This window comes from Lissotriton helveticus, chromosome 2_1, assembly GCF_964261635.1.
Source record: "Lissotriton helveticus chromosome 2_1, aLisHel1.1, whole genome shotgun sequence".
In the NCBI taxonomy this organism is placed as follows: Eukaryota; Metazoa; Chordata; class Amphibia; order Caudata; family Salamandridae; genus Lissotriton; species Lissotriton helveticus.
The window spans coordinates 1,513,544,971-1,513,558,574 of NC_136059.1; the positions used below are offsets into that span (position 1 = coordinate 1,513,544,971).

Below are 13,604 nucleotides of genomic sequence, written 5' to 3' on the forward strand. Positions count from 1 at the left end.
TTGAGGAAGGGGGGGGGGGAGGTGAATATAGATAGAGGGGAGCCTGTAGAAGTAGTGAATAGAGGGGGTGTAAATTGCCAGAGAGATCAGTATAATTAATAACCCACAAATTTGTTGAGAAGAAACAGCTTGAGTTTTTAAAGGGGTAGGATGGGTTACAGCGAAGATCTTTGAGAAGAGTATTCCAGATAGAAGGGGCGTTGCCAGAGAATGAGCGCAATTGAGTTGCTTTCTTTTTTAGCTGAGGAGAGAAGCACGAGAGCGTTAGTGCTTCTCAATGTTCTAGTACACCCAGCATTTTGGAGTTTGAAAGGTAGAAGGGGGTGTTTTGGTGAAGGGCTGTGTGTGAGATGCAGGCAGGGCTGTGTGTGATGCAGGCAGGGCTGTGTGTGATGCAGGCAATCTTGTAGGTGGATCTGCCTTCAATTGAAAGCCATTTGAGGTTTTTGAGGACAGGAGAGATGTGATCGTATCACTTACAGTCAGAGATAAGCCTGGCAGCGAGGTTGAGAACGATTTAATAGGGGCTAGGTGAATATTAGGGGTGTCAGCAAGGGTGGCATTGCCATAATCTATTCTGGAAAGGACCAGTGATTGTACAACAGATTTAAAGTCATCAGCTGGAATGAAGGGTTTAATTTTTTTAAGGTGATGAAGAATGAAGAGGGCACCTTTTTTTTGTGGGGAGTAAGCTTGAGAATCTGATCAACGCTAATGCCGAGGGATTTGACCGAATTGGAAATGGTGAGAGAGCAGTTGAGTGCTTTAATGTCCGCGATCCAGTGTTGAATAAGAAGCGAGTTGTTCTTAGGAGAGAATAGGATGATTTCTGGGTTTTTTTGGGTTTAATTTGAGGTGGTTTTGATGAAACCAGACTTGGATCTTAGTCAGGGCATCATTGAGATGTAAGATGTCGCTATGGGATTTGATCTTGTAGTATAATTGTGTCATCGGCATAGAGGTGGTAACTGATTTTTGCTTGTTTAAGAATAAGGGTGAGGGGTTCCATGAAGAAGTTGAAAAGGGTTTGTGAAAGGATAGAGCCTTGTGGAACGCCCAGGGAGAAAGGTTGTGGTTTAGAGCGGCAACTGCTGACTTTGATTTGATGAGTTCTATTTTGGAAATAAGAGGTGAACCACTTGAGGACATTGCCGTCAAAGCCGAAACAGTATTTGAGGATCTTGATTAAGGTGTCATGGTTAACGGTATCAAAGGCAGCAAGCGGAGCAGTCAAGAAGAATGAGGGAGGATTCGCCTTTTTCCAGGGAGCAGTGCATGTCATCAGTAATGTTGAGCATTGCTGTTTCTGTGCTGCAACCCTTTCTAAAACCTGACTGGAAGAAGTCAAGTAGGTTGAATGTGTCGAGGTGTTTGTCCACCTGTATCAGGACGCATTTTTCGAGGGCTTTGGAAAGGAAAGGAAGGTTGGAGAAAGGGCGCAGAATGTTTGTCATTGGGGTCCGCCGCTGTGTTTTTGATGATGGGGGTAGTTTGGCCTAATTGGAGAGAAGCAGGAACAATACCAGTGGCAAAAGAAGTGTTGATAATATTGGTCCAAAGTGGGGCAAAGATGTGTTTAAGTTCTTGTACCAAATGAGCAGGAAGAGGATCTCTGGTGTGCGAGGATGGTTTAAGTTTGGAGATGATGAGGACAACACTTTCTGATATTGGATCTAAATCACTCCATAAAGCTGTGTATTTTTGAGCTGGGGATCTGTAGTTAGCTTCGTTTTGGGAGAGAGAGAGGGAGTTGTGAGGGATCATGGGGGGGAGGGAAGTGGAAGAAAGTACCAGGAGGATGCTAATGGGGGGTGTTGGCTGAGTGGAGGGGGAGTTGGGGTGAAGGATTGGTCTATCTTGGTGACTTAGTCAGAAAAGAAGCAATCAATTTCTTCACATCTTTAATAGTGGCTAGTAATTTAGGGGGGGGGGCTGAGGATGTTTGATTTTTGACAATGTTAAAAAGTTCCCTGGGAGGATTTCTAGCCTGATTGAGTCGAACGGAGGAAAGAAGCTTTTTTTGTTAAAGATGTCTTTTGTAATTGGCCCTAGCATTTCTGAGGAGGATAAGATTTGAGGTGGAAGGTTGATTTCTCCACAAGCGTTCAGTCTGCCGGAGAGATTGTCTCTGTTTAGGTCAGTTGAACCAGGTTTTAGGTGGAATATTTTTTTGGAGCTTTAGTTTGGCAGGGACAATTTGGTCAAGGCCTTTGAAGATAGAATTATTATAATCAGTTGGCCCAGTGGCACTTTAGGAGAGAGGGGGGGGGGGCTGTTGTTTATTGTAGATTCCAACTCGCCAGGGGGAATGAGGTGAAGGTTTTGGGTTAGCTTCTTTTGTTTGCTGGAGCAAGGAGTAGGAGATGGTATAGAGCTATTTATGGTGAAGAGGATGAGGTGGTGATCTGACCAGTCAATGGGGATGATGTGGGAAAGACAAGCCAGTTCCTTGCTAGAGATAATCGCATGAAGGGTGGCACCCCTAGAGTGTTCAAGAATGGCAGAGTTGCATCATGTCACTAATGTCAAAGTCCTTGATGAGGTTAATGGCCGGGTCGTCTGTTTTTTTCCAGTGGATATTAAAATCCCCTAGGAAGAGATTTCTGAATTTGGAGAGCGATGCTTGCATGAGGAGATCAGACAGCTCCTCAGCAAAGGTGAGCGTATTACCGGGGGGATGATGGATAATATGTAGGCAGATAGGAGGGGAACCCGGAGTTGTACGTTCAGCGTCAAAGTATTTGAAAGTGGATAAGTCCTGGTGATGGACAGGAGAAAGTTTGAGTTAATCTTTATAAATTACAGCGAGGCCCCCTCCAATTTGATCAATTCTGTCTATCCTGAGGATAGAGTATCCTGGTGGGGAAAGCATGTCAAGGATTGATGAGTGAGGTTTGAGCCATGTTTCAGTCAAGAAGGCGATGTCAATGCTTTCGCTGAGAATGGTTTCAGCAATTTCTGTTGCATGGCAAGAGGCTGAACGGCAGTTAAGCAGCATACAGTTGACCGGTTTAGATTCAAAGTATTTAGATGCGAGGCAGGGGCGAAGGGACGGAGTTGCTGGGGGAGTCTGGGTGAAGCTGCAGAAGTAGGGTTCCTACTAATCCCCATGATTACTGGGATAGCTGAGTGAGGTAAAGGGGAGTTTGCAGAAGAGGTGGAGAAGGGGGGAGTTTTGTTGGGGTCAGTGAGGTTAATGGGGGGGGTCGATGGCTAGGGGGGGAGGGCTGAGTGAGCTATACAAGTCATTCAGTAAAGAGGGAGAGACAGAGGACGGGATCCTACTAATTCCCAAGATCTCTAGGATGGAAGCATGAGGAGGCGGGGAGTTTGAAATAGAGGTGAGGACGGGGTAAGCTTTATTGTGGCCAGAGGTCATGGGGAGGGGGGATGGCTCGGATGGAGGGGTGGGCTATGTGGAGTGAAACAGTCTATCTAGCAGGAGAGTTGACGGTGGGGGAAATACTTGCTTGGACATAAGGTGTAAGGAACACAGACTAGAAGATCCTTGGGAAAGTGTTGGCTAATAGATTGATAACCATTGTGACACACCTGATAGACCTGGATCAGAATGGCTTTCATCCCGGTAGAAACACCTTTTTGGATCTACGCTGTTTTTTTGCGATCATGGACTGGGTGAGCGAGTCAGACAATAGCTCTTGGGTAGCGGCCCTCGACATAGAGAAGGCTTTCGATACCCTGGGGTGGGCCTCCTTGAGTGAAGTCCTGCATCGACTGGATAGGGCCAAAATTCGTGACGTGGGTTTCATTGCTTTACAACTCACCAGTGGTGAGGGTGAAGACTGGATGTGTTATATCTGAGCCACTACATATTGAACGTGGTACGACAGGGCTGCCTCATGTTCCTGATCATATTTTCTCTGGCTATAAAACCCCTGACGTGTGCAGTACAAGCCAGGGCCCCAGATTGGGTTATCCAGGTTGAGTAGTGGCATATGATCTCACTGTATGCTGATGACGTGCTGGTCTAACTTTACGTGGATAAGGGCATCCTTAATCATCTATTCGGCCTACTGCATCACTTTGGTAGAGCCTCTGGTCTTAAGGTGAACTGGGACAAATACAATCTCTTCCCTCTTGATGGCGACTGTGGATGAATAGTGACAGGGTTCCCTGCATCCCCTTTCCTTGAAGCTGTGACAACTTTAAGTATCTGGGGATTTGAGTGTACCACAATTATAAAGCCCTGGTACATTGCAATGTTGGGGGATGTTGACTGCCACAAGAGCCTCCACTCCTTTTTGTACGAGCCACCCACTCTTCACTGGGAGACTGCACTAGATGTGAATGATAAGCAGTGGATGCAATGCATGGGTATGGCAAAAACCATCTCCTCCATCTCTATACTCAAAAATACCGATTTAATTCTCTACACCATACTTCTTGCCCCCAAACAGCTAGCCTGAATGTACCCGGGCTCCCTGGATACCAGCCCTTGATCCTTTGCTGCAGCGGCAGACCTCATTCAGGTGGTGTGGGACTGCTCTTCTATCAGTGTCTACTGGGATGGGATATTCACTCCTATTTCGGGTGTGTGGGGTCCTCAACTGATTGAAGCGGCGCTACACTGTTTGCTGGGACTTACTAACCACTCTATTGAATGTAAAGCCGCCCCAAAATTTGACATGGCCCACATTCTCGCCAAACAGCGGGTAGCCATGGCCTAAAAGTTGGCCTTCTTATCCCCCACCCCCTCCACCCTTGCAGCTGTGGCTATCAGATTTATGCCCTGGGATATGGACTGAGCATGAAATGCTCCGCAAAGCCAGTATGGGTCATTGCGGATCTGCCACACCTACGGATTGAAAAAAATACCTGATTGTGGTGGAGGCCAAATCAGATGACTGCCCTGAACCCGTAGGTACACCAATATATTAACCGTCCTATATTTTTTTTAGTTGATTTCTGGAGGTGTTCCTTCATTACTTTCTGCCACGGCCCCATATCAATTCTACAACCATTGTCGCGGTGCTACACCTGCCGTCCACCGGTCCTACCCATCCATGCTCCTTGCCATGAAAGATTACCCTTCTAACACAATGGGTTCACCCACCTTCAGGTTGATGGGGAGGGTGCCCCTCCCCACTCGACACTTGTCCTCAATTGCATGCCTAAGACTTGCTGAGTTTAGGGATCAAAGCTTATTCTACTTGGTCTTTCCATTCATTAGCACCATGTAATGACAGATGCAGATTGTTGTGTTCACATCCAATACAGAGGCATCTTACTCGCTACTATTTTATGTACCTCCTATTCAAAGGGGTACTCTATGTATATGTCCACCTACTATGTGTTCGTGCCATGTGTTGTCCCATGCGTAAGTGATCTAAAATGCTAATAAATAAATACATCATAAAAAAGTACCTTTATAGTCTTACCTAGTCGATATTTTGGGATTTTTGCACAATATTATGGTCGTACAATAGATCTGAAATAGTATTTAGGTGAAATACTCAAGGGGTTGGGTCTGGTGTTCGTTACTGGCCAAATCAATACTTTTGTTTACTATTGGTATATGGCAGTCTGACACTTTCATTCTATCTAAATAAGACTTCTTCTTTTTGTGCACTTATTTTTTAATTTGGGACACAATGAAAAAGGAAAGCACTTAATGGGTAACTGTTGGACCATGTTTCAACAGCACGTGGAGCTGTCAATTGTCAAGCGGTCTCCTTCTGCTATGCAGCCATGAATGTTGAATTCCTGACCCCCCCCCCCCACTATAGTCCTCAGACATGCACCTTATTTTAAAGTCCTCACTAAATTAGGAGGATTCAATGGGTACACTAGTGCCTCCAGTATTGCAAAGGGTTTGACTTCAACAGAGTAGGGCTCAAGTACTGTATAGTATAGTAGTATTTGTAAAACTCTTCATAACCCTATTTTTGTTTTAAATCTGTTATTCGGTTTATTCCAATGCACAGAAGCAGTCATGATACATACAGTATTGGCATCATTTGTATAGCGTATTGAAATTTTTCAGATTTCCATCTACAGGTATTTAGGCGTTTTCCCAATATTTACTCCAGATCGATAAATTGAGATTACATTTTTTCTTGCCCCTGCGGTACAACCCCAAAATGCATACCTCCCCTGTTGACACGAGTATCCGGTTTGTGCAGTGTTATGTCTTTCCAATAGTGGAGTAACCAGGGGCAGGCCATATCATGTGCAGAAGGTTTGCATATATCAACTGACAACTGGGTCAGGTGGTGTTCGTGCGTCTGAAATACTGGTTTATTTGGTCAGTTGTAAAAAAGGCTCTATGTATAATAAACAGTTGGCTCAAACGGTACCTGGCAATCCCAGGGGATTTTGACCGGACCCTTCAATACCGCCTGCCATTCTCTGTCCTCTTTTTTTTTTTTTTTTGCAGAGTTTTATATAGTGCGAACTAGACCCGAACCGAATCAGTTATCAGAGGGCTTTACATAGCACCAGTTACGTTACATGAGGACACACTTTCATTTTTTAGGCACGGGGAGATTAAGTGATTTGCCCAGAATCACATGGGGATTTTGGCGTTGTTACCGAGACTAGAACCCAGATCCCCAGGTCCGAGGTCGAGCGCCTTAGCAGTTAGGCCAACCCCTGCATGGGTCTACCTCTCATCCCCTGCATGATGGTCTTAGTCCTGTATGTGTGCATCAGGAGGCTGCTAGCCTGCTGATCAAGTGCTTGCCTCGTCCTAGGATGTACCAGTAATGTAAGGTGCATAGGAGGTTCGTTGGTCGTATCCCCCCAACTGCAGCTCCGCACTCCTGAGGGAAGAATGGAGAAAGAACTGTCCCGTGGGGAGTCTGTCCTCTGCCACCAGTGTCATAGGATTCCCATTTGGCTAGTTCCCCTCTGGTGGTAAACCTTGTACTGCGTGGTGTGCCTAGTATCGCAAGCGCTGGGGCATATGGGGACTTCTGATGTGTGATGTAAAGGCTGCATCTATAGTAGTGAAAGGCAATTTGTAACCATATGGGTTGCGGCAGTGGGGCTCGAGCGAAGGGTGAAAGCTGCAATAAGCTAGACTGGCTTCGGGCTAGTAGAAGCGTGGCTGTGTCCGACAGTTGCAAAGCAGAGAGCAAACACACCATCCATTGGAGCTGTGCTGCTGGATAGTATTCAAAGTGGAGTACAGCAGGCCCACCGATCTATAGGTTGATATAGCTTTGTCAATGCCAAGTAGAATCTAGAATTGTTCCAGAGGAAATCCCTTATTACACCCTCCGATGAGCGAACCGATACAGATATGTAGGGGCACGTTCGCAAAGTGATAGAGCAGGTAGCGCAACCATTTTTAGTTACTCCACACGGCCAATCGCCAACAAGGAAAGCGTTTTTCAGAAGTCTAGCTGGACTTTCAGTGACATGACTGGATGTACCAAATTTCCTTCAGACATTTTCTGGGGAATGGTAGATTTTCACCCCCAAATATTTAAATGTTAGGTTGCCAGTGAAGTGAAATTGTGTGTATGGTAAGGCATGGGCCAGTGGAGATTAATAGACAGGAACCGAATTTATTCCAGTTGACGCGCAGGCCTGAAATTACAGCAAATTGGCTAAGCATGTGCACAATGGTTGTAGGAACAGTGGTGATCTCTTAAATATATAAGCAGGTCATCTGCATATAAGGATACGGCATGACTACAGTCACCTAATGGTATGCCCCATTCTGCTCCCTGGTCTCGGAGGTGAGTTTCTTAATGGATCCACTGCTGAAGAAAAGCAGTGGTAAGAGGGTGCATCCTTGCCATTTACCTTGTCCTATGTGGATAGGTTGATATGAGGGGCCCTGCCTTTATCCTATGGTAACTTGTATAGCAGCCAGATTTAGCCAATACATGGGTCTCAAAACCATAGTGAGGCAACGGACAGCCAGAAGTGCCACTCCAGCGAGTCAGAAAAACATGTTCCAAATCCAGCACACAACAGCCTGCAGCCAAGCAGTTGGGTGTATTTCTGTACACAAAAAAAGCTGCAGATTGAGGGATTTGGTGTGGGATGGGACCAACCCATTTGATCTGGATGTTTGAGTCAAAAGGGAGAGTCTATCCGCTAACACCTTTGCCAGAATTTTATAATCTGTGTTAAGGGCCAATGGCCTATAGGAACTTAGGGCTTCCAGGTCTTTACCAGGTTTTGGCAATTAGATCAAGAGCACTTAGCTCAACTAAGCTGGTAGACGGGAGGTTTCCAAAGCAACTTTATAAGCTTTATAGAACTCAGCAGGGACGCTGTTTGGGCCTGGGTTCTACCTGTCGCTAGCACTTATATCCTGTCACATATTTAAAATGGTGTAACTAATTTGTCGATCTCCTGCCTCTGCATAAGTTGGGGCAATATAACTGCAGTGACAAAGGAGGTAAGTAAGTGATAGAGGAAGGTGTAGTGATGGGTTAGTTCATTGTGAATTTCTCTTTGCGAATAGAGAAGAGAACTGGCAGTTGAGCGTAGTCCTTTGATGGGTCCACTAGAGCGATCCTGACTGATCAGCCAGGCCAGTAGAGAGCGCGCCCTGTTCACTACAGCATCAGTTTTGGCCAAGTTGGAAGCATAATTGATATTGCTGGGTATGGTCTGAGTGTGTGCGGCCCAGGTAGGCCGTGCGTGTGATGTTTTGTGCTAGGTAGTTAGTCGTGGCATTACATGCGCGCCAAATATCCATGAGTCCCAAATTGTTTAGCCAGTTGTAAGTGTTCTAGCATTTGAGGCATTGGTCAGGAGCAATGGAAGAAACTATTGGTCTAAATTGACATCAAGGATGCTATTAATCTCCACCCAGAAACCAAGGTATCCCATCCGATTTCAAGGTTACCCCAGAGAGGGAGGTACGTTTGATCTGTTGGGGACATAGAGGCTGTCAATAAGTATCTGCCGACCATCCATCCTGCCCAGAACAAGGGTATATATATCACCTGGGCCTATTTCCGCCACCTATGTTACAAACAAGACCCCTAACCTGATCCATACCATCGCCCCGCGAGCATTGGAAGAGTAATCGGTGGTGAAAATCTGTCTGCGCCCGTGACACTGTAGTTTAGTCTCCTCTAAGCATGACTGATGGGACTCTTGCAACAGCGCAATATGCACAGAGTGGCATTTTAGGTAAAAGTAGATGGCTTAGTTGTGTGCATGCGTGTGCATGCCATGCACATTACATGTCAGTACTTTGATGCTCACCATGTGGTGGAGTAGAGGTGAAATAACTGAGGCAGCATCAGGGAGCGAGCTACATTTTTCGTGTTCATGAGAAAATTGGGCAATGTCTGTAGCAAGGTATAGTTGCGATAGGGCCATATACAGAGTGAAACCTTAACCTGCAGAACAGATCAATATAAAGCAAACCCTTGAATACCAGAAGAGCGGAACACCAACGGTGTCTGCCTAAACCGGGACCTAAAATACATATGTCCACTAGCTAGTGTAGTTATACAGGGGAAAAAGCAGAGTTGTCAATTGTGTAAATCCCAATAAGAGAAATGTTCCCTCCACGGCCACAATTATTCAAAATATGTATGTATCATATTCCTCATATAAATAGTGACAAATGTACAACAACCATGTTTTTTCAGTTTTTTTCAAAAAATATGTATCATTTATTTTTTTATTCTTTTAAATATTAGCATTGCTCTCAAGAATACATTATAGTGTACATTATTAGAAAATACAAAAAAACATTAAATCACAAAATCAATATATCAAGAAGATTTACATAGTTCATACAAAAAAGAGAAAACCAATGTTATAATAACATTACACAAAAGAAGTAAATCTGAAACAAGAGAATATATATGTAAAAAAGAACAATTCATGTGTCCCTAGAGGTTCTCACCCAAAAAACCAACATACACACTCATACATACACATTCACATACACTACAAATGTAAAAAGGAATCTGGGTACTAGTGAACAGGGAGCACCCTGCCACTAGAGCGGTCTCAAAATGAAATGTGAGACCCGCACTCTGGTAGTCAAATTGTGTAAATCCCTCCTATGCATAATCTGTGTCCGTTATCAGTATATTAATTTTACCACTGCACAGTATATTCTGTCGAGACAGGCACAGGCCTACATGCTTAATATTGGAGATCATATCGATCATGAAGTGAATAAACCCATCACCCCCCAAATATTTGTCTACATCAGGCGTTATAAGTGTCAGTACACAGCAGAGGTGAGTAATGGCTATGTATATATCGGATTGGAGACCTTCTAGAGAACCATCCAGATCTGATTTGAGCTCTTCTCTCCGCTCCTTATGAAGTCTCTCAAGGAGGCGAGGAGGTCCTCCTTAGTGAGCGCCATCTCTCCCGCCGGACTCCCCCCCCCCCTCCCCCCCCCCCCCCCCCCTCCCCTGTAACCGCTCCTCTCGTCTCTGCAGATGAGAAGTAGCTAGAGAAAGTTGGCCTAGGCTTTAAGAGGCATAATGTTGGTGTAGCCTGCTGTGCAATTTACCTCTATTGCCTGTGTCTGGTTGATGAGTTGGTCAGCGGAGCTACATTCCGGTGAGTCCCCGAGGTACAAAATTGGATCCTCTGTCACAGTAAGTTGCTGAGGCACATGGATGCCTCTATTACAGGATAGCCAGGGCCCCTCGAACTACGCCAGGAGAGCAACACCTGTTGGAGCGCAGAGGCCCACCCCTTTGCCTTGTCTTTCAATATACCTCTTACTACTGCTGCTTAGAGATGGTTGTCCACCGTCCACCCCTCCTACTCGGAAGAGCCCAGGGCAGCACTCCCCATCCCGCCTCCTTGGTCTGTGTGGAGTGTCTAGGGGTTTGGCTCAACATCACCCAATTTACTTGATCTTGATAGCACCTCATCACACCTCTTCCAATGAGCAGGGCTCTGGCTGGTGGGCCCGGCAACCACCCAGATGCAGGCCCTGCCAGAGATTGGCAGACTGAGAAGATAGTGGACAGTGTAAGCGAGGGCCCATCCAACGATCAGCTTGGACCTCCTCTGGGGCTGCCGCCCCGTGCAAGCCTTTTATAAGTATTCCAGGGTCTCCTCTTCCTTCACCTATTAAGGTAATTCCCCACCACATCGCGTCCATGTTTGGGTCAGGCAAGGTAGAAGTGAGTCCTCTGCTAACGTGTTGGTGCCTGCCCTCTTCTAGACCCGCACCTCTTTGACTCTGCAGCTCTTTGCCCGCCAGCTGGTTTCATGGGTCCCTCACTTCCCGTTGGGGCACTGGCCGACTTGCCAACATCCTGGCACGTGTCGCCGCTATCTTGGGCCCAGGCACGCATCACAACAGAACGCTCTTCAGGATCATTGGCCCGTACCTTGATTCACCTCCCTGCACAACTTCGGGGGTCAGCGGCAAAGCCATCACTCGACGCTCAAGCACTTCGAACGTCTCAGTGCCACACTGCTCTCCCCACCGGGGGGGAGGGGGGAGAGGTAGGCTACAGCCTGCATTCACCTTGGTCTTGTGGGCACCTGCAAGTGTGGCCCCCGGTTGATCAGGTACGTGAGGGTAGCACAGGCCCCTGCTCTCAACATTGCCCTCCGACTTTCCTGTAAGTTGCTGGGCCTCTACACCGATCTAGAAATCGAGGTCCATTGGGCAGTCTCCAGTGGCTGATCCGCCTCCCCACTGGGTCTCGCACTCTTTTGGGTCAAGGGGTAGCGACATCCCTGGTAAGAATGACATTAGTGTGCCAGGTGGTGGCTTTGTACTCGGCTTGCTGTGGCGCTCTTGTGGATTACACCCCCTTCTCAGTCTTTGTTGGCCATGCTCCCCAAGGTGAGGCTTTTAAACACCAATGTATAATGAGTCCTTATGTGCATAGCAGAATCTTGGAGGGCAAAAGTGACCACTACCAAAGTCTAGGACCAACACTTGTCTCAGGAAATTCCCCTAAAGCCTCTGTCCAAATGCCATCCCCAACAATGACCTATGGCAGTAGGCTTCCCAACTCCCTCGTCATTAAATCATGAAAAGCAGTTGCTGCTGGATAGGTCATGCCATCTGCAAGTCTGCATCGAATACTACCAGGCAAGCCCTGACACCCTCCAGGGAAAAGGAAAAGAGGAAGTCCAAGAAACACATGGTCACAAGGCCTTGAGGCTGACTACAAAGAGGTAGGTTACACCTGTACTCAAATTGGAGAGAAAAAACAGGACCGAGGTGGCTAGGGAGTCCTGGTTGATGGCTTGTACCCCAGGAGGGGTGGTAGGCGTAAATAAAGGTGGATTGCTGCTTGGGTGTCTAGTAGTCGATTTATTCATTTGGGGTTAGACAAGTGTTCCATGCTTTAAATTATGTACTATTCTTCAACAGGTTAAAGTCCAATTACTTCTACAGCTTCAGATTGGATGGCAGGTGGAAGTTTTTGAGGAATATAGGAAATAGTGTTCAAGCAGATATTAACCCCTCAACTGCTGAGGCTGTTCCTTCTTTTTGGTTTTGGGAGATGTAAGAGCAAATTCGTTGTTTTTTTAAAGTGCTAAGGGTACCCAGGGTTTGGTTTTCCCTCGAGGGATCTCCGGTAATAGCCAAAATATAGCTAACATATTTTTTTTATTCTTATAAGTTGTTGAAATCCAAAATAAAGAATAGGAAAAATAGAAATAGCTGACAACGTTTGCATCTGCAATCTTTTTGACCCAGTGGAAAATTTACAAAATTAAAACACATTTTTGTAGTCCTGTTGCAGATCTAGGTTTGCTGGCTGTCCAAAATCATCTGATACCAAGCAGCGGTGGCTCCTCTAAGGCAGAGGAGCGTTGCCCCACTGCCAGTTGCAGCAAAGAAAGGAAAAAAAATTGATAACAATGGAATGTTATCATTTTATTTTGTCGTCCTGATGCGGCAGTGCATGAGGGGTGGGGCGGAGCAGCAGGGGAGGAGTGGAAGAACTCTCCAGTTTGTAATGACTGGTCAGCTATCCAAACCAGTCATGCGCTCTTCCCTGTTCTCTGTGCAGGCCCCATTACAGCCTACATGGAGAACCTTTCCCCCCCCCCCCTCCAGCCCCTGGCTGAGCACTGTCAAGCCTTTCAGACCAATCAACGCTGCATTGCAGCATTGTGATTGGTTTAGGGGTGTGAGCCTAGCTGCCTGATTCCTGTTTTGACATGGAGTTGGGCATAGGCGCGCAGGAGAGAAGATGCTGAACCCAGCGGTGGCAAGGTAAGTTTTAATTATTTTTCCAAAAGCAGCACCTGCCCCCCCTCCCCTCCCCTCCCCCACCCCCCACTAGCAAGCCATGCCAGCCGCCCCCGATACCAAGACCAACAACTGTGGTGCAATTTATGAATTTTTATTGTGTACAGACTATTCAGTTCTAATAATTAAATGTAGCAAATGGAAAAATTGGTATGAAGGAAATCAGTGCTTTTTTAAGTGTCCAAAAGCTGGAGTTTGGAAATAGTTTATTTGTGCCATTCTCAATTTTGGGTTATTCAAACTTATCTAATTTAGAGGGTATTTTGATATGTGTTCTGTATTGCACAGTGGCTTGCAGTGGTTATATAAAAATAGAAATTCAGTTGCTGTTCTAAAGTACAGTATGGGTGAGTTGTATTGCTTGCAACCGGAAAAGCCAAAAACACAATGCAGAGATCAACTTTTTGCA

The 13,604-nt window shown here is 46.1% G+C and overlaps 1 protein-coding gene across 1 annotated transcript in view; it reads left to right on the plus strand.

Annotated features, from left to right (window-relative positions):
- Nucleotides 1-13,604, plus strand: part of LOC144820278 (uncharacterized) — a 988,894-nt gene that overhangs the window by 319,883 nt on the left and 655,407 nt on the right. Inside the window, exons 9-10 of the mRNA XM_078677866.1 lie at nt 11,934-12,108; nt 12,308-12,442. Of these exons, the coding sequence (XP_078533992.1) occupies nt 11,934-12,108; nt 12,308-12,442 (310 nt within the window). The remainder of the gene's footprint in view (nt 1-11,933; nt 12,109-12,307; nt 12,443-13,604) is intronic.